Raw genomic sequence first — 23,464 nt, 5'->3', positions numbered from 1 at the left:
TCGAGATTCTGAAAAACAGAGTTACGATGTTAGCACCTTTAAAACAACACCTTCAAAAGGCACAACAAAGAATGAAGGAACAAGCCGACTCTGGTACAAGTGACATTACCTTCAAAGAGAATGAATGGGTTTTACTTCGTCTTCAACCTTACCACCAGTCGATGGTGTTTCTCGGCCTTCCCACAAGCTGAGCTGCCATTTTTACGGCCCATTTAGAGTGCTATGTCGCATCGGACAAGTAGCATATAAACTTTCCCTCTCGACCACAGCAAATATCCATCATATCTTCCATGTTTCCTTGCTTAAAAGTTTTTTGGTTACCCTCATGCCCACCGTCAAGAGATTCCATCCGAGTTGTAAGATTCAGAACCTCCATCGGCTTTGAATGAGGATGTCGATGGAACGGTGATATTGGGAGAAAGGGGGAAGGAGAAAGAATGATCTGATGAAATGGAAAAAGAAAGTGAGTCTAATGTGATTAAAATGGGTATTAAATTTTACCCCTTATGACCGTTCAAGAAGTACCAAAAAGAGGATTTCCAATCCACCCTTGGATGTGAGTATTCAACATCAACCATTGGATGATCTGCCACCCTGCTCCAACACAGTTTCGAGTTCCGTGTATTCACATGGGCATACACGGTTCCAAGGGGAAAAAGTCAAGACTTTAAATTCTTGGGTGGCAAAGTGCACTGCTCCAACTATTAATGTGCCACTTGCCTCCTCGGATGACGTGCTGACAATTCCAATTCCACATGGCACTCCACCCATCCAATCCATGGTTTCCCATAGGAACATGATAAATAATTCAAATGATAACCAATTGGGCCACAACCCACTCTATACTCACTTTAACCTTGAGGACAAGGTTATTGTTGCAAGGATATGCAATGTTAGTAACACACTTGTTAATAATGGAGAAGACCAGCCCAACAGGCCCATTAGGATGAAACATAAACCTAAATGGTTTTCAAATTATGAGGAGAAATAATTATTATGTTTTTTTAAATTGTATAAATGAAATTGGCCTTCCTGTGTGAGCCCGTACTAGGAAAACCCTAAACTCTTATTGTAGTATTTAAATTTGAACTTTGAGAATGAAGAGGCAATGAGTGAAGTATTCAGTACGATTTCCTTAGTTTCTTATTTACTATTCTTCAAATGGAATTATAATCTATCACATATCACCCATACATGGTAGGACATGTAAAAAAAGCTTAATATTATAGTAAATAAAGAAAAGTAATTTTAAAATGAGTGTTAAATTTTTTTACATTTATATTTGGAAAATATAAGTTTAGTTTATTGTATAAAATATAGATAATATTTATCTCAATTTGTTTAGCATGCTCGTAATCATTGAGGAGAAGAATTGGTGTCCTTATTTAAATAAATATGTTTTATATCTCATCTTGTTATTGTTATATGGATAAGTAACAAAGTATGGATCCTATTGAAAATCAAATGTAAAATATAAAACATGTATTAATATATATATATATATATATATATATATATGTATGTATATATATAGACTTTTCTCATATTTTATGTGTTATTTTGTTGCACAATAGAAAATAAGAAGAGAGAAAGATGTGAAAAAGAAAGATGTGAAAAAGAAAGATGTGAGAAAGAGAAAGATGAGGAATAAAGTAGATTTTCTGATGTTTTTTGGGTACTACTAAATGTATTTCCTTACTCCAAACTAATCACCTTCGGGATGCATGACTGCCCCTCCCAACAAGTGTCGCTCATATGAATTAAATTATTGACCTTTTTGGTCATTCTAGGGATCTAATGGGGCCTTACACCATTAGACCAACCCATTGTTGGTAGATTTTTGTGATGTTTTAGTATAAGAGAATAATGAGTGAAAATAAATAAAAAGAAAATATTTTCTTCTCTTACTCTTTAGTTTGGTTGATAGAAAATGAGAATAAATGGATGATCTTATATTTCAAATGACAAAAATATCTCTAAAATAAATAAAAGAGAGAGAAAAGTGTTGTTTTGTTATTAATTAAAAATAAATATTATAATTTTAAATTCTAGATTCATTATATATATTTTATTATAATTTTAATTAATATTTTTAATTGATATTTTTTAAAATCTAAAAGAGATTTATTTATATTAGTAGTATTTAAAACTAAAAAGTAGAGAAAATAAAAAATTGAAGAATATTTTTAACATTTGGCACAAAATTTTCATTCTCTCTCTACTTTCTCACCAAAGTAGAAGAGAAATATTTTATGGTGGGTCTCACACACTTTTTATTCTCTCTTCACAACTAAATAGGAGAAATGTTTTTTTCTTTTCAACCTCCCTCACAATTTTCTCTCCATTCTATTTCTCTTATACCAAAGAGATGCTAAGAATCGAGATGGAGAGAATGTACTTCATATTTTTTTAGTTCTCATACATTTTATATCTAACAATTTGATGAATAGGATGACGTTTTATATTGATTGGTTGTATAGAAAAAGAAGAGAAATATCTTTTTCTCTCACTTTCTCTTCACAAGAAGAAGAAAGAATTTTGGTGAACCTGCTCAATTTTATTCTCTTTTCTTAAACTCTCTCCTCCACAAAAGGAAAGAAATCTCATCTTTCTCTTCAACTTTCAAAGAAAGTGAAGAAATTCTTCAACCAAGGATTAACAATCCACAGATAAGCATTGTAAGAAAACAAGAAAGAAGAATAACCTTGACTTCTTTATTGATTGAATGAGAATTAATCTCTTGATTGATTACAAAAATAGATTACCTAATCATTATATACAAGAGTGATGATGGAACTAAATCTTAACTAACTATCTTAATTTAGGCACATGTTAAATATGCCAAATACACTAATTATAATGATAACTTGTAGAGCAAGTAATGTAACAAAACGTTTGCTATGAAGTATGTTGTCTTGGTTGAGATCTGGTGTTGGGCCTTGGCCTGGTGTAGGTGTGAAAGCCTCAGTCAGAATGGTTAGACCATGGCTTGGTGTTGGGCCTTGTTCATGGCTTGATGTAGGGCCTTGTTCATGGCTTGATGTAGGTGTTGATATCTTGACCAAACTGCCTGGGTCACATCCTGATGGGTGCTAATGCGCCTTGGTCGGGCTAGCTCAGTCACGTCCTGATGCATGCTCATGCACCTCGGTCCAATTGGCTCAGCCACGTCTTGATGCATGCTCATGTGCCTCAGTCATACTGGGCCAATTTGGCTCGTTCACGATATTGGTTTCCTCGGTCAGTATGGGCCAACTTGGCTCAATTATGATGTGGGCCTTCTCGGTCAGATTTGGCCAACTTGGCTCGTCACGATGCTTGGTTCCTCGACCAACCTTGGTCACGATGTGTGGTTCCTTGGTTAGCCTTAGCTTGGCCATGATGCATAGATGTATATGGGCATCTTCTTTCTTCTTTGATAAACTTTTCTCCTCTCATTCTCTTTCCCCTCCCTTTCTCCTCTATCAAAGGAAGGATAAAATTCAAATATTGTAATTTTCAACAAAACGAGACTAATTCCACAAAATTAAGCTTTATGTAGCTTCATAAAAAAGGAAACTATACTCGCCTTTAAAAATAGTTGTCTAAACTCTAAATATTAATCACAAGAAGTTGGCTAATATTGCTAACTAAAATAAATATAAATGTCAACATTACAATCCATTCTTTTCAAAATGAATATCAAATAGAGTGGGGTAAAATAAGGCCTAAAATACGTAATAAGATTCTAGGAATATAACATACATCCATGTGTTCACAAGAGAAAATACAAACTTTTTATTAATAGATAATATCCTTAGAGAAGTGTCAAAAATTTAAATTATATATCTAAGAGTTAATAGCTCTAAAGTTTTTATATGGCTATTAGATAATGTACAATAAATATCTGTTTTGGTCTCTCAAAATTTTTATGTGTCCTAGTTTAATCTTTCAAAAATGAAAAGTCTAAACCAATAACATTAGACATAAGTTTTTTAGGGTTATAAAACATGCTAAAAATAACTAATATGATTCACATTTAATATCTTTTGGGACCAATTTTAGTTTTTAATTTTTGAGGATCAAACTAATATATTTAAAAAATTTAACGAATCAAAATAGATATTAACTCTTAATATAATTTTGTTTACTAAATCATTACATCATTTGGATATAATCATAAGTATCTCATTATTAATGAACAAGACACTAATATATGATGGAAGATATAGATAAATTCCAAATAAGTGGTTCACCACTAATCAAGCATTTTATTGCATGTGTGGATCACACTTTGATCTTACACAAATAGATCAACTTTTTATGTTCTTATCCATTTATATTATTTTTATTTGTTTTTACCTAGAATAATAACTTTTATTGGTAATAATAAACCCATTTTTTAAATAATGGCTTATAATAACATTGATTAAGCCGCGATATTTAATACCCGAATGGATGATTGTTCTCTTCGTTCGGGAGTTCACTTCTTTCTCTGTCCTTGATTTTCCCTCTTTTCCCACACCAACCATTTCTAGGGTTTCATTTCATCCAACATCTGCACGATTTCATCTTCAATCCACGGTATTCACCCTTCATTCCTCCAATTACTTCATATTCATCCATCTATTTCTCTTCTCCGCTGCTCAATCTTCCCTTTTTTTCTGATTCGATTTCGCTTCCTAGTTTTTCTTTTGCTTTACCAGTATCGAATTTCAGAATTACTATGTTCGACGTTGTTGTGTCAATTGCAATGTTTTTTTGAATTGACACTATTAGGTTTTTAACTCTGGAATTGCGTGATATTTATTGTGATTTCATTCAAGGGAGTTGAAATTATTTTGGTTAAAAATTTAAAATTCGGTGTGTTTTTTCATTGTTTTGTTGGAATTTTTGAATTTGATTGCAGATTTTGGTACCTGGGCTTGAAATTTAGTTTGCCGACATGTCTCTGAGTGAGCGCAAGACTATTGACTTGGAACAAGGATGGGATTTTATGCAGAAGGGCATAATGAAATTGAAGAACATTCTAGAAGGGCTGCCCGAGCCTCAGTTCAGCTCTGAGGATTATATGATGTTATATACGTATCCGTCTCGAAAACGTATATGTGATTAATTGTTAAAGGCGTGTTTGTGAGTTTAGCTTTGGAGGAAAAGAAAGGGAAGAGTGAGGTGTGGTTATCTCCAAAAATAAATTTACAAACACGCCATTAATAGTCTGTTTGCGAGTTGAGTTTTCTGGTGAGGAAGGGAAAGAGAAGGATTCAGAGCTATCTTATAAGTGTATTTCATGGCTCTCAAACATTTTCCTTCCCTGCATTACCCTCCGAAAACAATCTCACAAACAGACTTATGTGTTCAATCAAATTTGGTTTGGTTTGCTTTGCTTTCTGGAATTGCTTTTCCTTAAATCATGTTGCAGGACCATATACAATATGTGCACCCAAAAGCCTCCTCATGATTATTCCCAACAATTGTATGACAAATACAGGGAATCATTTGAAGAGTACATCATATCAACTGTGAGTAATGCTATTGTTTGAATATCATATGTTTAACTATTTGGGCAGATTTCAAATTACCTTTGATGTATTATTTAGCTAATAGTTGTTTGCTACTTTCCTGCAAGGGTAAATACTTGATTAGTATTATATAATATCCTAAAATATCAAAATAATCACAATTTAATTATTTTATGATTGTTCCTAACACTACAGGAACAGTAGAACACAATACCAGTGTTACATCTTTTCTTCCGTTTAGGAAAACTGTGTATGATCAACCAAATAGTTCTTAGACTGTTTTTCTAGATCCAAAACAAGTGAGTAAAACATGGCTTAATGAGTGGTTACCTAATTCTTATAAACCCCTTAAAAATTTGATATTTGGAATATTCAATCTTCTATGTGACCTGTGAACCATAGTTTTAAATATGTATGGACATAGGGGGAATGTTTTGAATTTGAATCAGAGCTGCAATATAATTAGGATTGCAGCCTTTTATTTATGGAAGTGAAGAATGCAGCAAAGCAGCAGTCATGACACTAAGCACATTGCATAGTCAGACAATAGTGGGATAAGAGATATCTTCTGAGGTGTCTTGCTCAAAAACAGGGGGTAGGTCGCAGCAGTAGTGGCAGGAGCCAATTAAGCCTACCCCTTGACATGATGATTCAACCAAGTAAATCCCCTAATAACGATACCTATACTAGATATTGTGGTAAATCACAACCCACTTACCTATGTGTTTGATATTATTTATTTTTATTTCATTGTTTTATAGGATTTTCATGGAGTTATAGTCTGTTAAAGTAGAGCTGTAGTCTTAGTTGTGTATAATTGTTTTGAGAATAAGAGTATTCATCGTCCAATTGAGGAAAATACTTCTATGGTGTACAGATACCTGTGCTTGTTGCTTGCTTTCAGCTGCGACACCATTTAATAAAATGGCATGCTTCTTCTAGCTTCAATAGTAACAGTTCATTATTTTCAAAGAAATTAGTTTGAAACACAAACTTTCCTCTTGAACATACTACTAGGTGACCATTTTCTGGAATGTAAGAAAAATCTTTAATTCGTTCTCTGGCATTGAAAGGCTAACTGGAACTTTTCTGGAATGTAAGACCTATTACTGATACATTTAATTTTCCAAGCAATAACATGACTAACTTTTATAAAGTAATTGCAGTATAGCAATTAGCGTTATACATCTACCCTCCTTAGAACACACTAGATGGGAGCCTCATGCACAAAGCCACCCTTTCATTGCAATATATCATTTTTTTTAGCATGAGCTCCATATTCAGCAGTTATTTTGGTGTGTGTGTATAATTGTGTGAACGAGTTTTTTTATGTAGAGTCCATATGGGTATTGTATATAATAAGCTGATCCTTTATATAAATATTGTTGGAGGACTTCTCAAAGTTCCATTGACTCTTACCCGTCCCTTTTTACCTCTAACAGCAAATTTGGTCGACTACTGAAGGTCTCTTCGATTTGAGAAAATGTTTTCTATTTTCTACTATTATTTGATATTGATGATTGTAATAGTGACCTTGTATTTTTATTCCATTTTCTGTTAATTATAAATGTTGTTGTTTTTGTTCTATTTCTTGTTTTCAAAGATTTGAACAGGAAATAGTGAAAACTAATCAAAAATTATTTTCCCACAGTTTCCGGTTCAAACATTTGAAAGCAAGAACCAGAATGAAAAGAGCGAACCACATCCATAAATAATAGAAAATAGAATAAAAAATATCGGTTCACTATTACGAATATCAGTAGTAGCAGCAAATGAAAATAAGAAAACGTTTTCTCAAACTAAACAGGCTTAAATGTTATATTTTCAAAACCATCAAGGCATCAATTATTATATGTGCGTATAATATGCTGAGTCCTTTTTAGGGTGGGTGATGTGTTATGGAAGGTGGTGAATTTAATTTCTTAGATGTTTTAACCATAAAATATTTAATAGTCCATTATGTTACTTCGATGATTTCATCTATTACTGATTTTTTGTTTTCATCTTTTCTTTTATTGAAATAGAATTATTTTCTTTGGTTCAGGTATTACCCTCTTTGAGAGAGAAGCATGATGAATATATGTTGAGAGAACTTGTCAAGAGGTGGGCAAACCATAAAATTATGGTTAGGTGGCTTTCTCGTTTCTTTCACTATTTGGATCGCTACTTTATTGCTCGGAGGTCACTCCCACCACTCAATGAAGTTGGGCTGACTTGCTTCCGTGATTTGGTAATTTTGCAGTAAACCTTAAATTATGAAAATTTTCAAACTGAACCATATATGATGCTATGTCAATTCTTTCAATTAGCTATTCATGTTCATGTCATAAATACAAACAAGTTTTGTAGTGCTATTACTAATTAGCTTGCTTTCCTATTATTGTCATTCCATTTAAGTTTTAATGCTAATTCGTAACAAGATAATTTTATGGGTTTTACTATTTGTAGGTTTACAAGGAATTAAATGGGAAAGTCAGAGATGCAGTAATTTCTCTTGTATGTTTTTTCTACCTTATCCTTATTATGCAATATTTTTCTTAGATATAACAACAATTCATGAGGCTTGACTTAATAGCTTAAGCTTTTAGGATATAGTTAACAATGAATAGATGACATAACATCAGAGCCTCTCTGACCAAGTGGTTAGGAGTTCGATCCTTGTTGCCCCCTATTCTATAAAATAAAAGTTCAATTTGAGGATGAGGTTTGGTGGGTCTGTGCATTATTCACGCTCAGAGGGCCCTTGCATGAGGGGGAGTGTTAGATATTAAAACCATTCATAAGCCTTAACCTATGAGCTTAAGCTTTTAGGATAGTTGGTTATTGACAGTTTTCAATGTTCATAGATATAGATAAGTTAACCTTTCCTTTTTGCTCAAAGATTGATCAAGAACGTGAAGGAGAGCAGATTGATCGAGCTCTATTGAAGAATGTATTAGATATATTTGTTGAAATTGGAATGGGACAAATGGATCACTATGAGGATGATTTTGAAGCTGCCATGCTCAAAGACACTTCTGCTTATTATTCTCGAAAGGCATCAAATTGGATTCTAGAAGATTCTTGTCCTGATTATATGCTCAAGGTAATATGTCTTTACGATGATTACTATAACTTTGTTTCTACAACTGCATTGCTGAATGACTTCTATTTATATCGTGTCTTTCATCACAGGCTGAGGAGTGCTTAAAACGGGAGAAGGATAGGGTTGCTCATTACTTGCACTCTAGTAGCGAGCCAAAGTTATTAGAGGTTCATTCTTCATTTTGTGCTATTATTTCCTTAATTGGTTTCCTGCTATGTTGAATGGAGCACTTCTTAGCAATTCAAAGAAAACAATTATTAGCAATCATTGTGATTTCGTATAGTTCCATTTATTGATTCCTGCAATGTTCTGCCTTTTCTCACTTTTGGAATTTTTCTCTCTTGTAGAAAGTTCAACATGAGCTATTGTCTGTTTATGCAAACCAACTCCTCGAAAAAGAACATTCTGGATGTCATGCATTACTTAGAGACGACAAGGTACTATTTACTTTATTCTCGCCCATGATTCTGACAAGTTTTTAAAGCTAACTATAATGTATTAACAGTATTTTCATGTTTCCCTTTAAATGCTTAGGTTGAAGACTTGTCGAGGATGTTTAGGCTCTTCTCTAAAATACCACGAGGCTTAGATCCTGTTTCCAGTATATTTAAACAGGTTAGCATCAAACCTATATCTATGTTTTTCCTCCCTTTTTAAGTATGTCAGTTAAAATTGGAGTTTTGTCATGTTCTCCTTTCATTCTTGACAACTGTTCTATAAATGCTTTCTCTCTTCCATAACACAGCATGTTACTGCTGAGGGTATGGCATTGGTAAAACTGGCTGAAGATGCAGCGAGTAACAAAAAGGTATTTTTTTCTTACTCATTCTTTAGTTTTTCTTATTTCTGATTGGATTGTTATCTTCTCTGTTACAATGATTGAGAAAAGATTGATATGCTCTACCATGCCTAGTTCCCAATAGTAAATCTCAGTATTGGAGTCTGTTCAGAATTGCTTGTCAATAATATACTGTTTTTCCAAATTAAATATAGAAGATGAAACATTAGTTTTCAACTTGGGGGTACATTACTCTGTGACATGATGAATCTTCAATGTGTTTATAAAATTTACCCCGTTCAAATGTTAAGAGAATGTAAAAGGGATTTCTAGTGGTTACTCTTGAATATTTCATCTCCAACTAAAGAAGTGGAGATTAATTTATGTTTGTAACTTGGAAATGTGTTAAGAAATTTTTGTAAGTAGTGGGAGCAACCAAGCCTCAGTCCCACTAGATGAGGTTGGTTATGTTGGAGAAACAGTCTAGGTTTATAAATATAATAATCAGTAAGCTCATATGGTGTTGAGGAAACCCTTCAAACTGCTTTTACTTGGCAAATAATATATATAAAAGATCATAATGGTAATGATTAGAGTAAATTACACTAATACCCCTGAGTTTTAGCGAAATTACACAAACCACCCCTCTCTTTTTTACTCCTACAAAACCTCCCCTAATTTATATATGTACATTACATTGACTACCTCCGTAGAAGAAATAAGTGTAATCTTTAAAATAAAAAGGACAATAAGTGTAATTAAGTTAAGCAAAATATGATATATTGTGAAGACAAATCCAAATAATATACGAGTCAAAACCTCTTTATTATTTTTGGTTCGTTACGATATAGTATAAGAGTGATTTAAACAATATCTCTTTAGAGTTGTTGATGCATTTTGTAACCAAAAATAATGAAGATACATCATACATTGACTTATATATTATTTGGACTTGTCTCCACAATATAACATGTTTTGTTTAACTTAATTGAAGATTGTATGGGTTTACAACTTTATTGAATTTCGAACAATAACTAATCATCAAGACAAGGGAAATAGAAGAAAATGCATAAAGTTGATCCAACTCATCAATAAAAAGTTGAGAAATCAACCCAAACAAATTGAAATGATTCTGTAGTAGTTCTTTTTCTGGTCTTTTTCTTTTGTATTTTCTATTTTTGCAATTTGCTATGAAGTTGATGTCACTATCATTCATTTTAAATTTATAGTAGGTTGGGCATGATTTGAAGCTGCTTTCCAGATAAACTGTTATCCCACTCTCATTTTACATGCAATTTTCATACTTCTGAAGCAAATTATGTTTGCCACTGGCCTTCCTAATACCTTTTAATTTAAAATTTCTGCAGCCAGAGAAAAAGGATATTGTTGGTTTACAGGAGCAGGTAATCTCCAAAAAAATTATATTACAAATTTAACTAGATTATTCATTTGTTGAAACTGACATTGATCTCTTTATTCAGGTTTTTGTTAGGAAGGTGATTGAGCTTCATGACAAGTACCTGGCATATGTTAACAACTGCTTCCAGAACCATACTCTTTTCCACAAGGTTATGATCATGGAATGAATTGAAATTGTTACATTGAATTGATATGTTATCTGAAAGTTTTGATCTTATAGGCGCTTAAGGAGGCTTTTGAGATCTTTTGCAACAAGGGTGTTGGTGGAAGCTCAAGTGCAGAACTGCTTGCCACATTTTGTGATAATATCCTGAAGAAAGGAGGAAGTGAAAAGCTGAGTGATGAAGCAATTGAAGAAACTCTAGAAAAGGTCTGTATCAGACTAGTTTTTCATTATAGTTTTACAAACATTATGCTCGTGGTTTTGAAATTCGGATATTTTTGGTTTATTTGCAGGTTGTCAAGCTGCTTGCCTATATTAGTGATAAAGATTTGTTTGCTGAATTCTATAGGTAAAACACCATAGATATTAAAATTTTATGTGATGATTGTTAAGTTTAAACTTTTGGCTAAATAAGGGGTTCATAATGCTTCTCAAGGGTGCTGCTTAATTGTTTTAGCAGTTGTTGGATAAGTTTGTTGTTCGTAATTGTTTTATAAAAAAATACTTCCAAATTGTTTTCAAGAACTAATTTTGTGGCTGCCCCTAAAGCTGATCCCTCCCCCCTCTTTCTCTTGATGTATGTTACTGGAAAATGGGATACTTATTTTGGGTAGAAGAGTTAAAGGGGAGTTGAAGACTAGAAAAAGGAAAGTGGTCGGTCAAGGAAATTGAAGCATTATTGCAATCACTTGGAAATGCAAATTTCTTTTTGTTTAATATTTACATTTTAACCTTATATTTTTTATGAGCTTACTGTGTCTTAGGAATATTGTAATGAGACCAGGACTATGGAGTTTTTAGGACAAAAAATGAAGATGGAAAATGTCTTCCCTATTCTTCAAATTGAAAGTAGGGATACTAAACATATCCTCTCTGGCATTGCGTTTAGGATTTTGGTTGCTCTTCATGACATGATCAATTATACATTTGTAGTCCTCCATGGAAATTCCTTTCTTTTAACAGCATTTTATTAATGCCATATTTAGAAGCTGGTTTTTCTGGCTATTTGTTGAGTATTAAAATTAACTATTTTTCAGATAATGAGATTTTCTTTAAAATAATACTCATATAGTTCTTGTCTGACGGCTTGCAGGAAGAAGCTTGCTCGAAGGCTTTTATTTGACAAGAGTGCCAATGATGACCATGAGAGAAGCATTTTGACAAAATTAAAGCAACAATGTGGTGGTCAATTTACCTCAAAGATGGAAGGAATGGTCAGTGTTTTCATGTCTTTGTAAATGGAGCTCTTATACTAACTCATTACTTGGTAGAGTGACAAAAGAATATTTAATTGCTTCTTGCTTCTACCAGGTTACAGATTTGACATTGGCAAAGGAGAACCAAACAAGCTTTGAGGAGTATTTAAGCAATACTCCTAGCGCAGATCCTGGAATTGATTTGACAGTCACAGTACTGACCACTGGCTTCTGGCCTAGTTACAAATCCTTTGATCTCAACCTTCCAGCAGAAATGGTATATGTGTAATCTTGTTGCTATTATCTTCTGTGTGATGCACAATGATTTTATGGACACACTATTATGGTGTCGTGTCTGTGTCAAACATGTGTTTGTGTCCAGTTAAAAAAATTTGCTCGATCACATGTCATATTGGGAACACTGCAGAACACCCAATTTAAACTTAAAATAAGCAACTCAATTGCCATTTTGAATAAAAAGGAAGTAAAAACTGGTTTTACACCCAATTATCAGTTATCCGTTATCGGAGCCCTCAATTACTCAATATCAGTACTGCTATTCCTAGCTGTACCATGGTGTTTTTCATTGTGATGCACCCTCTCATTTAGCTTATCTATCTCTATCTGCTACTTAGCTGTTGTGACACCATTCTGTCGTGGTGGAGAGTAAAATGAAGTGCCACCATTGCGGTGATTGTGGAGAGCAAAATAATGTATCATCATTGCATCGATGGTGGAGACAAAATAATGTGCCACCACTGCAGCGATGGTGGAGAGCAAAATAATGTGCCACCACTGCAGCGATGGTGGAGAGCAAAATAATGTGCCACCACTACAGCGATGGTGGAGAACAAAATAAAGTGCCATGAGTTGGTTTAATATTTTTTTTTTTTGGAAAATGTGACTCCATGCTTACCAAGTAGCATATATTGGGACCTATGGCATATATCAAGATAATGTAAATTTTGAAGCATATAGACGCACATAAGGACCATATCACATAAGAACACCTTGTTATTGTGAGATGTGAGAAAAGTGGATCTTGACAGTTGGATCTTTTTTGAATGATAGAGATTGGAAGATAAATGCATGTCACTTTTAAAGCCATCATGTGATTATGAAGTAACTTTTAACTTTGACCATCCATATATTCCCGAATGATCAAGATTTGTTTCTCATAATTTTGAAGTAGACATTCCTCTCGCTAGATATGCCCCTACGTATATGTATGTGTGTGTATATATAGAGAGAGGGAGATGGACTGTATCCTACTATTTTTAGATCTTGTTGTATTTGTATTTGTCTGTGTTCTTCTTAGACTATGTTGAACTTTAAAAAGTGTTTGATACTACTTAAACCTACAGTTAGTTCATTTTAGGTTCACAATTGTAACTGAAACCTTTCTCTTTATTTATTGCATTTTAGGTGAGGTGCGTTGAAGTTTTCAAGGAATTTTATCAGACAAAAACTAAGCACAGAAAACTTACATGGATATACTCCTTGGGTACCTGCAACATTAGCGGGAAATTTGAACCAAAAACTATGGAGCTGATTGTGACAACTTACCAGGTTATATTTCTTAATGCTTACCATGTGCTTCTTGAGTGTATCTGTTATGTTCTCACTCTTCAGTTTTTCAATTTTGTGATGTCCTCACATCCTTGTTTTAATATTTTCTACTTGCCCAATATTATTTCTTCGTTTTCAACAGGCTTCTGCATTGCTTCTTTTTAATTCCTCAGATAGACTAAGTTATTCGGAGATCATGACCCAATTAAACTTATCTGATGATGATGTTATTAGACTGCTCCACTCCTTGTCATGTGCCAAGTACAAGGTTCTTACCAAGGAGCCAAACACGAAAACAATATCTTCTACTGATAATTTTGAATTCAATTCAAAGTTTACCGACAAAATGAGGAGAATCAAGGTACATCTATCATTAAATTTTGTCTTAATCTCTTCATTTTTCTATTTGCTTGGTTGTTTCATCTATTCAGTTTACTTACTTTTGGAGTGAGACACACCATTTGTCATGCAGATTCCTCTCCCTCCTGTGGATGAGAAGAAAAAAGTAATTGAAGATGTTGACAAGGACAGAAGATATGCTATTGATGCTTCAATTGTGCGCATTATGAAGAGTCGGAAAGTTTTGTCTTACCAGCAGTTGGTTGTGGAGTGTGTTGAACAATTAGGCCGTATGTTTAAGGTTTGTATTTCACCCCTTCTAAACAATTTGTCTACTCCATCGTTTCCCCCCTCACCATAGTTATCGTTATTGAATAATGTAATGACAGCCTGATGTCAAGGCCATTAAGAAGCGGATTGAAGATTTGATTTCTCGAGACTACTTGGAAAGAGAGAAAGATAATGCAAATATGTTCAGGTACTTGGCATGATGGGGTCTTGATGATTGTGAAAATGAAGTGGTTACTGCAGATAGCAAATGTGCACCAGATCATGTTCAAACACAAAAAATGAGTTCCTTAATTTCCTTCAAGGGATGCACTGCTGGGTGCTTGTACATTTTGCCTCTATATCCAAGTATGGACTACTATTGTAGATGTGTGATCATGTTCGAGAAGTTGTAATCACTCCATGAGTAGGTCCAGCTCAACTGATACATCCACTTCCTTTTCCCTTTTATTTGCTGCATTTCCATGTCTGTGTGCTAATTATTTCTCCCACCCCACAAAGGAAAATAGGCATTCTGTTACTCTAAGTTTCAGTGCAGTTTATTGTATTGGATTCTCAGCTTAGAAATCATCAAATGAATCACTTATTTGAATCCAAACCCTATAGCTATGATGTTATTATATTGATTGTGTTTATAAGAATCTTTCACTGGCATTCATTTTGTAGTCACATCTGATCTTATTTGAGAAGGTCCCAATATTATATGTTAGATGCATTTGCTTTTTAAAGGTTTGGCATGTGTTTTAAATGTCATTTCTATAGACATGGTTTATTGTAGAGTACAACGACACCATTAATGCATGTAGTTATTCTACCTATTGAAAAACACTTTATTGTTGTTTCTGGATGTCCAACAGAGAATCATTATCTCTGTTCAGATACTTGAAATATAGTCTGTAATGTGGACAATTTATATAATTGAGGACATGAATTGCATTTGCATCTTGGGGATATTTGGATCTCATTGATTTTTTTGGTTGAAGATGTCTCATTAGAAGACAATGATTGCTCAATGAGATAACCCTTAGAAGTATATAATTTTGTGAAAACTTCACAACATTATCAATATCTCCCCTTTTTGAAATGGAAAAGTAGTTATTTTGGGTGAAAGTTGAACTGAATTTCCTTCTGAACATCATCTTGGGATTCTATAAGAAACTTTTTCTAACTTCGAAAAGACTAATGATAAACCATATAATAGATTTTTGAAGATTTGAACCATGTGATTTGAAACGATTTCAATCAATTAGATATCTCAAGCCCATTACCGTTACATTGTGGTATTGGGATGATTTCTGAAAGCATTGTCACTTTTTGACAATTCTTTTCAGCTATGTGGAGATTTGTAAACGTCTGATTGTAGGCCAACCATTTTTTATTTGATATGAATGTCTCTTCAGTTTGGACTGTATCCGAGCTAATCTCTTCAAAGCTCTAAATTTAAAATTTTCTTTTGAAGTGAAGTTAAAATATTTCATTTCTTATAAGAAGAGATAATATTGAATAGGTTGGGTAGGACTTAATTTTGATGAATTCAAATCCAGTTTTGTATTCTATTATGTGTTTATATTATTAGTGATTCAGCTTGTGTTTGCGTTTTTATTTAGTTTGAAAGACCAAATAATTGAAGAAATTACAATTTAAATATTTATGAAGCTATATACTTGTATGGTTTTCTCTATTTTCACGTCAAGCGTGATAGTATTTGTGGAAAGTCGTGTTTTTACGCAAATATTATACTTTACTGATTTGAAATTTAATATTACTTTATTTGAAATTTTAGATTAATAAGGTAGATCTTACAATAGTTTCAAATTCAAAACATTAGTAAGACCAATTTGGTATATTTTTGCTACTATCAAGATATTTTCTCCCAACAAGTGTTGCTTTCAAGAATCGAACTCTTGTCTTTTTGGTGATTATGAGAATCTAATAAAATCTTACACCACTAAACAAAGATACACATTTATTGTCCAACACTTTGTGTCACTCTATATCCCATGGGTTTGTGATTGATCAGAAAAAATATATTTAAGTTAAAATTTAATTATTAAATATTTTTTTAACTAATCACAAATTCATGGCACACAAAGTGACAAAAAGTATGGAACACTAAATGTGCTCCCACTAAACAAATGTCTTATGCAATTCATATCTGCATAAGTACTAGGGAGGAGAATATTTATTGTTTTAAAGCCTTTATTTGGTTGTATAGAAAAGGAGAATGAAGAAGTTGGGAGGAAAGAAATTGTAGAAAAGTTTAATTTTTCTCTCATTTGATTGAGAAAAGAGAAAGAGTGGAGAGATTGAAGTAGGTAATACCAACACAAAATCTTTTCTCACCAAATATGAAGAGAAAACTAGTGGAAAGTGATGGATGACCTGAAATGACAAATATGATATTGAAATGTAATAATATAATAATAGTGTTTCATTCATTTTGTGTTGTTCTGTAGCTCACAACAATTCTTAATGACACGAAATAATGTTATTGACTGAGTCATGACCATGTCGCTTTCTTTAAGACGTTTTGTGGTACTGCTAAAATTATAAAAGTAGACTATCAATCATGTCGTCCCTAGGATAAAACAACTCAGTTCTATGTTATATGATTTCTTACTGCACTATAAGAATTGCTCTCGAATTCACCCACAATATGACTACCAATGCCAATTCTCGAATTCCCAAAGTATGGATACTTGTGCCAATTCTTTTCCACAATACTGACTACTAGTCTCACTTCTCGAAATTCTCACTTTGGCTGCATGTGCCAATTCTCAAGTGTCACAGAAAGAAAGAGGGAGAAGGTTGTCAGAACGACGGAATATAATAGGGGAGAAAGGGAAGTTAAGAGGTAAACACCTTCAACTTGGTGCAAATTATAATGAGGAAATGAGACCTCTATTTATAGCATGTGGCCTCTAACAGCTCTTTCACCAACAACTCTATTACCATCGGCTCTATCATAATGGTTGAGATATCTTTCAATGGCTTTTTCCTTGTTGCATATGTGTTGACTTGGTCAAAACACGGTTCAAGCCCAAAGGGCCCTAAAAAATTAAATAAATTAATAAATAAATATTTTATTAAAAAGAATGTTGGGCCGCAACTTAAAGCTTATAAAGTCTTTCAACTTCTCTCCTCCAAGCAAAGTGGGACTAGTGAGCTTTTTTCATTTCACTTCAAAACATCATTTTTTTCAACAAATTACAACTATCCCCCACTTGAAATTAGAAAATGATTTCCAGAAATTTATGTGGTCTCAATAAGATTGTGCATAAACAAAGGTGTCATACGATTTGAACATTTGCATAGTGAATAAGATCCAGATTTTACTAGAATGACTCGTAGTCTTGAACTCCATCTCCAGCATCAAACCACACACAACTTTTTCAAATGTATATTCTATAAAGTTCTTGCGTTAAATGTCATGCACGTCTATCCTAGTATAGTGAACGCTTTAGAAATTTATGCCCAAAATTTCATAGGAAGCGACTCTCACTTCCACATTCACATAGGGGAGTATATCAAGAGTACTTTTGTAGCCTAGGTACTCCACTTCAATTAGAGTATAGATTTCATTAAGAGTTTAAGTCATCCTTACATATGTTGCAGGAATCATGTTGCTCATAATTTTATAGCATGTTCATTCTCATATCACTTCACGACTTGTTATTACCCATTGAACATATTTCTTGGGATCTTCAGTCAGTTAGGTCAGGTAACCATCATGAGTGATCCTCGTTCTAAGGGCAATAGTCCTATACTATGAGAAGTAGTATGGACTTTCTCTCTAGCTAGTCATTTCATCAAAAGATCTGCTAAGTTATTCTCAGTGCGTACATGATCCACTCTAATAGCTCATGTAGAGAGTAACTCTCTAATAATGTTATGCTTACAACGAATTTGTGGTTTCTTACTGTTATAAAAGTGGTTCTCTATTTTTGTAATTGCCACGGTACTATCACAATTGATCAACACAACTGAAATCAGTTTTTCCCATATGAGAATCTCTGCAAGCAAACTTCTCAGTCAACTTGCTTCTTCACTAGCTATTGCTATCATCTCAGCTTCCATAGTGGAATGAGCCAAAATATTATGTTTCTTTGACTTCCAAGAAACAGCTCCACCAGGTATGCTAAATATATAGTCACTGGTTGCTTTGGCATCATCTGAAAGAGTATTCCAATCAACATCGCTGAAACCTTCTAGGACAGCTGGAAACCTTTGGTAATGTAATCCAAGGTTCATTTTTTTCTTAAGGTATTCATTACCCTTTCTATAGCATGTTAGTTCTCCATACTAGGTCTACTGGTAAACCTGCATAATAATCCTACAACATAGGCAATATCGGGTCTAGTGCAATCAATGACATACCAAAGGCTACCAATGATGCTAGCATACTCAGTTTGCCTTACACCTTCACTAGTGTTCTTAAAAAGTTTTACACTTGGATCATATAGTGTGCTAGCAGGTTTACAGTCAAAGTATTTATATTTCTTTAAGATCTTTTCCAAATAGTGAAATTGATGCAAATTAATTACTTCTTTTGACCTAGTAATTTTTATACCTAGGATTACACTTGCCTCTCCAAGGTCTTTAGAAATGGCAAATAGTCAGCCATTATAACCGATCTACGAAGTTTTGATGAAGATCTTACATAGAAGCTTAAAGACTTGGACATCTCAACAAACCACATACCAAAAACTCAAGGTCATTGTCATAGAATCTAGGATTGTCCTTTTACTTCTAAAGTCCTAAGATGATTGCCTAGTATTGAGTCTTAGGGTAGGTAAACCCAAGATGGAATGTCTCACAAAGAGTCTAAAATAAAAATCACATAAAATGAGGCATAACATCAACACATAAATATATGATAATTAACACTCATACATTTTCATTTAGCATACATGATTTTATGCATAAAGGTTAATCATTTCTAAAATTATGATTGCATGATCATTCATCATATAGGTTGTTTACCATTTAAAGATTGAAAAATAATTTTTAATGAATTTAATTGATTAACTCAGTTTGTAATCGATTAAGTCCTGATGAAATCCTTAATCGATTAAGGAAAGTCATACTCGATTAAATGGAGTTACAGTAGCTAACCTCCAAGGATTTCTGTGTATTAATCAATTAAGTAATTTTTTAATCGATTAAGCATTAACTGAAAGTCTGTTTTCAAAAAGACGTTAATCGATTAACATGACACTTTAATCGATTAATATCAGTTATATCAGTTATAAGCTAATACTGTTATTTTGAAACACAATTCATTCCGTTTTTAAAACGGTTTTCTCTTCACCTTCAGTAAGAAAGAACGAAAAATATCTGAGAAAAAGAATAAAAGGTTCACTGTGCTACAAAGTTTCAAAGCTATCTTGATGTATCTTTGAGTTTTCTGGCATGAGCTTCAAGAGTGAAAAAAGAGAGAATAGAGATAAAAGAAAGAAAAGTATTTTCGTTTAGCATAACCATTTTTCATTCAATTGAAAACACTCCTTGCATGATTTCATAATTAGGTCTTAGGGTTATGTTTGTGAGATATTTCCGTCAAGGGTGATTAGAGCCGATTATAGAGTTGTAATCCGCACATTCTAGTATGCAAAGTAACTCGGCGAAAGTTCTGAAATTAAGGAAAATTATCGTGATGTGTGGTATCATCACAGGTTGAGAATAAGGAGTCTTCATTAGATAGAAAGTCTTGATTCGAGCAAGAGCTTTGGCTGGGGCCAAATTGCGGGAAATGTGTGGTATCCAAGTAAGCATAGATAAGGGGTCAAACCGAGATTTGTGGCTCATCGGTTTCAAGAAGGAAGTTTATATCTCGTTGTATTGGAAGTGTGGTTGTAAATTACATTTATGATTAGTGAAGAAAATCTCTCAAATCAACCGGGAGGACTGGATGTAGTTTGCAGTGGACCGCAAACGACCAGGATAAAATCCTCGAACAAATTTTCTCTATCCCTACGTCTTTATAAGTCAGTCTTTATTGCTTCTTGTTTTGATTAGATTATTGTGATTAATTGATTGCTGTGTTAATCTGCGAGAACATCGGAAAAGCAGGACTGGTGATCCGCGACACCTATTCACCCCCCTCTAGGTGTAATCATACCTTATTGGTACCCAAGAAGTGGTATCAGAGCTAGTATGAAGGTGCTAGCTTGGCCGCTAAATTCGTTGATTCAAGGGATTAATCACTATGGGTTCCACTAACCCTTTCGGCGGTGATGGCACATCCATCAACCGTCCTCCGATTTTCAGTAGCGAAAGGTATGCCTACTGGAAGGTGCGCATGCAAATCTTTACAGAGGCTATAAACATTGTAAAGTCCAAAGGGATGGTGAACGAGCCTTTCACTCCACTTCACTTAGTGGATGGTGAACCCAAAGAAAAACCAAAGGGATTGTTGACTAACGAAGAAAGACGTAAAGTCCAGCACAATCTCAAGGCAAAGAACATTATAACATTTGCCTTATCATACGATGAATTCTTTCGGGTGTCACAATGCCAAAATGTAAAAGAAATATGGGATACTTTTCAAGTAACCCACTAAGGCATAAGTGAGGTTAAGCGCGCAAGATTGAATGCGTTAACCCATGAATATGAGTTGTTTCGTATAATTATGTATGGATAAAAAAGGGCAAGAGTCTTTGATTGCTAACAAGAAAGGATCCAATATAACTTGGGTACCTAAAAAATGCAAGTGCTCTTGCTTTGCAGGTATGCCTACAGACTTAGGGACAACACTAGTACTTGGACAGTGGATGTTCGAGACATATGATAGGTGATAGATCAAAGTTCATGGATCTCTCACTAGATGGTAAAGGTTATGTCACGTATGGAGATAACAATAGAGGGAAGATACTAGGCACTGGAAGAATTGGAAATGCTTCACAAGCCGTGATAGAAAATGTGCTATATATCGAAGGACTAGAGCACAACCTACTAAGCATTAGCCAGTTGTGTGACAAAGGTAACAAGGTATCTTTTGACTCAAATTGTTGCATCATTCGTGATGGGGTAAATAATGATGTTAAGTTCATAGGGCAGCGAATAAATAAGATTTATATGGTCGATTTGAATGATATCACCATTCTGTTTTCAAAATGTTTTATCGCTAAAGAGAGTGACATTTGGTTGTGGCATAGACGATTAGCACACATTCATTTGAAACATCTAGTTAAGTTGTCATCACATAATTTAGTAGTGGGATTACCAAAGCTGGATTTTAAATCAAAAGACTCTTCTAACACTTGTCAAAAGTGTAAACAAGTGAAGAGTTCATTTTCAACTAAGAAAGTGATATCCACAACAAAACCTTTGGAATTACTCCATATGGAATTTTTTGGACCATCACAAATTAGGAGCTTTGATAGTAGCTACTATGCGCTAGTAATTGTTGATGACTACTCTAGATTTACGTGGATTTTATTTCTCACTCTAAAGCGCGATGCTTTCAAATATTTTAAAATTTGGCCAAACAATTTCAAAACAATTTGATCATAAGATAGTGTATATTCGCAGCGATCATGGTGGTGAATTTGAAAAGCACCTATTTGATAAGTTTCGTGAAAAGCATGGGATCCTACATCAGTATTCGGATCCTCGAACGCCTCAACAAAATGGAGTTGTTGAGAGGAAAAATCGAGTACTAGAGGAGTTAGCTAGAACAATGCTAAATGAAAGCGAGGTCCCTAAATATTTTAGAGCCGATGCGGTGCATACTGCTTGCTATGTAATTAACTGAGTATTACTTAGGCCTACACTCTTAAAAACGCCATATGAATTGCTTAAAGGCCGAAAACCGAATATTTCATACTTGCATGCTTTTAGATGTAAATGCTTTATATTGAATAATGGTAAAAGGTTACTAGGTAAATTTGATTCGAAAGCTGACAAGGAAATATTTTTGGGATATTCTATTCATAGTAAAGCATATCGAGTATCTAATAAATATATTATGCATGTTGAAGAGTCTGTCCATGTAAAATTTGATGAATCTTCTCCGAAAGAGAAGAGGAAGGTTGTGTGTGATGTTGTTTCAAGTGCGATGGAAAATTTATACACAAAGAACATGGATATTGAGAACGAGGTTGAAGATGATCAAGATCAAAATGAAGATCATCAAGAAATACCTATGGTGTGGAAGACAAAGAAAGATCATCCACTCGACAAGGTTATAGGTGATATCTCAACAGGGGTGGTAACCCGAAATTCACAGTGAAACTTTGTAACTTTGTAGCATTTGTGTCTCAAGTCGAACTTAAGACCATAGACGAGGCCTTAGAGGATGAACACTGGGGTATATCTATGCAAGAAGAGCTAAACCAGTTTGAGCATAATAATGTATGTGACTTGGTCCCTAATCCTAAAGATCATCCCGTAATAGGCACGAAATGGGTCTTTAAAAATAAATTGGACGAATTTGATTTGATTATATGTAATAAGGCATGCCTTATTGTAATAAGGGCATCGACTATGACGAAACCTACGCCCCTATTGCGAGGTTAGAGGCTATTCGAATGTTACTAGCCTTTGCATCGATAATGAACTTCAAAAAATTTCAAATGGATGTAAAAAGTGTGTTCTTGAATGGGTATATTCAAGAAGAAGTATATGTGAATCAACCGCCCGATTTTGAAAATCATAATTCCCTAATCATGTTTATAAACTCAAAAAGGCTTTATATGGTTTAAAGCAAGCTCCTAGAGCTTGGTATGATAAACTAAGTAGTTTCTTATTAGAAAAGGGATTTCAAAGGGGCAAGGTTGATACAACTCTTTTTATAAAAAAGTCAGAAAATGATGTGTTACTAGTACAAATTTACGTAGATGATATAATATTTGGTGCTACTAACGATTTGATGTGTAACGAATTTTCTGAAATTATGACAGGGGAGTTTGAAATGTCGATGATGGGTGAGCTAACATTCTTTCTAGGCCTAAAAATCAAACAAATGAGAAGTGGGATATTCATTCACCAAACAAAGTATTGCAAAGAACTTTTGCAAAGATTCGAGATGGATAAATGTAAAGAAGCGACAACCCCTATGGTATCATCCTGCTATCTCGATAAAGATGAAAAAGGTAAAGCAATTGAGGTAACAAAATATCATGG

General features: G+C 33.9%; 1 protein-coding gene across 1 annotated transcript; it reads left to right on the top strand.

Moving 5' to 3' along the window:
* On the top strand, nucleotides 4,424-15,005 carry LOC109334458 (cullin-1-like). The gene is made up of 20 exons (XM_019570251.1): nucleotides 4,424-4,563; nucleotides 4,889-5,064; nucleotides 5,402-5,501; nucleotides 7,546-7,731; nucleotides 7,950-7,997; nucleotides 8,383-8,586; nucleotides 8,676-8,753; nucleotides 8,934-9,023; nucleotides 9,121-9,201; nucleotides 9,332-9,394; nucleotides 10,732-10,767; nucleotides 10,846-10,932; nucleotides 11,004-11,153; nucleotides 11,240-11,295; nucleotides 12,040-12,160; nucleotides 12,258-12,419; nucleotides 13,568-13,711; nucleotides 13,854-14,072; nucleotides 14,184-14,351; nucleotides 14,440-15,005. The coding sequence occupies exons 2-20, from the start codon at nucleotides 4,925-4,927 to the stop codon at nucleotides 14,539-14,541; spliced, it is 2,235 nt and encodes a 744-aa protein (XP_019425796.1). The 5' UTR covers nucleotides 4,424-4,563; nucleotides 4,889-4,924; the 3' UTR covers nucleotides 14,542-15,005.

Source organism: Lupinus angustifolius, chromosome LG19, assembly GCF_001865875.1.
Source record: "Lupinus angustifolius cultivar Tanjil chromosome LG19, LupAngTanjil_v1.0, whole genome shotgun sequence".
Lineage (NCBI taxonomy): Eukaryota > Viridiplantae > Streptophyta > Magnoliopsida > Fabales > Fabaceae > Lupinus > Lupinus angustifolius.
This window is presented reverse-complemented; position numbering and strand designations above follow the sequence as displayed.

Excerpts from the sequence above, each read along its gene's own strand:
- LOC109334458 (XM_019570251.1), top strand. The coding sequence starts at position 4,925 with ATGTCTCTGAGTGAGCGCAAGACTATTGACTTGGAACAAGGATGGGAT. Across the intron at positions 8,587-8,675 it reads GTCCTGATTATATGCTCAAG|GCTGAGGAGTGCTTAAAACG; the intron begins GTAATATGTCTT and ends CTTTCATCACAG. Across the intron at positions 8,754-8,933 it reads GCGAGCCAAAGTTATTAGAG|AAAGTTCAACATGAGCTATT; the intron begins GTTCATTCTTCA and ends TCTCTCTTGTAG.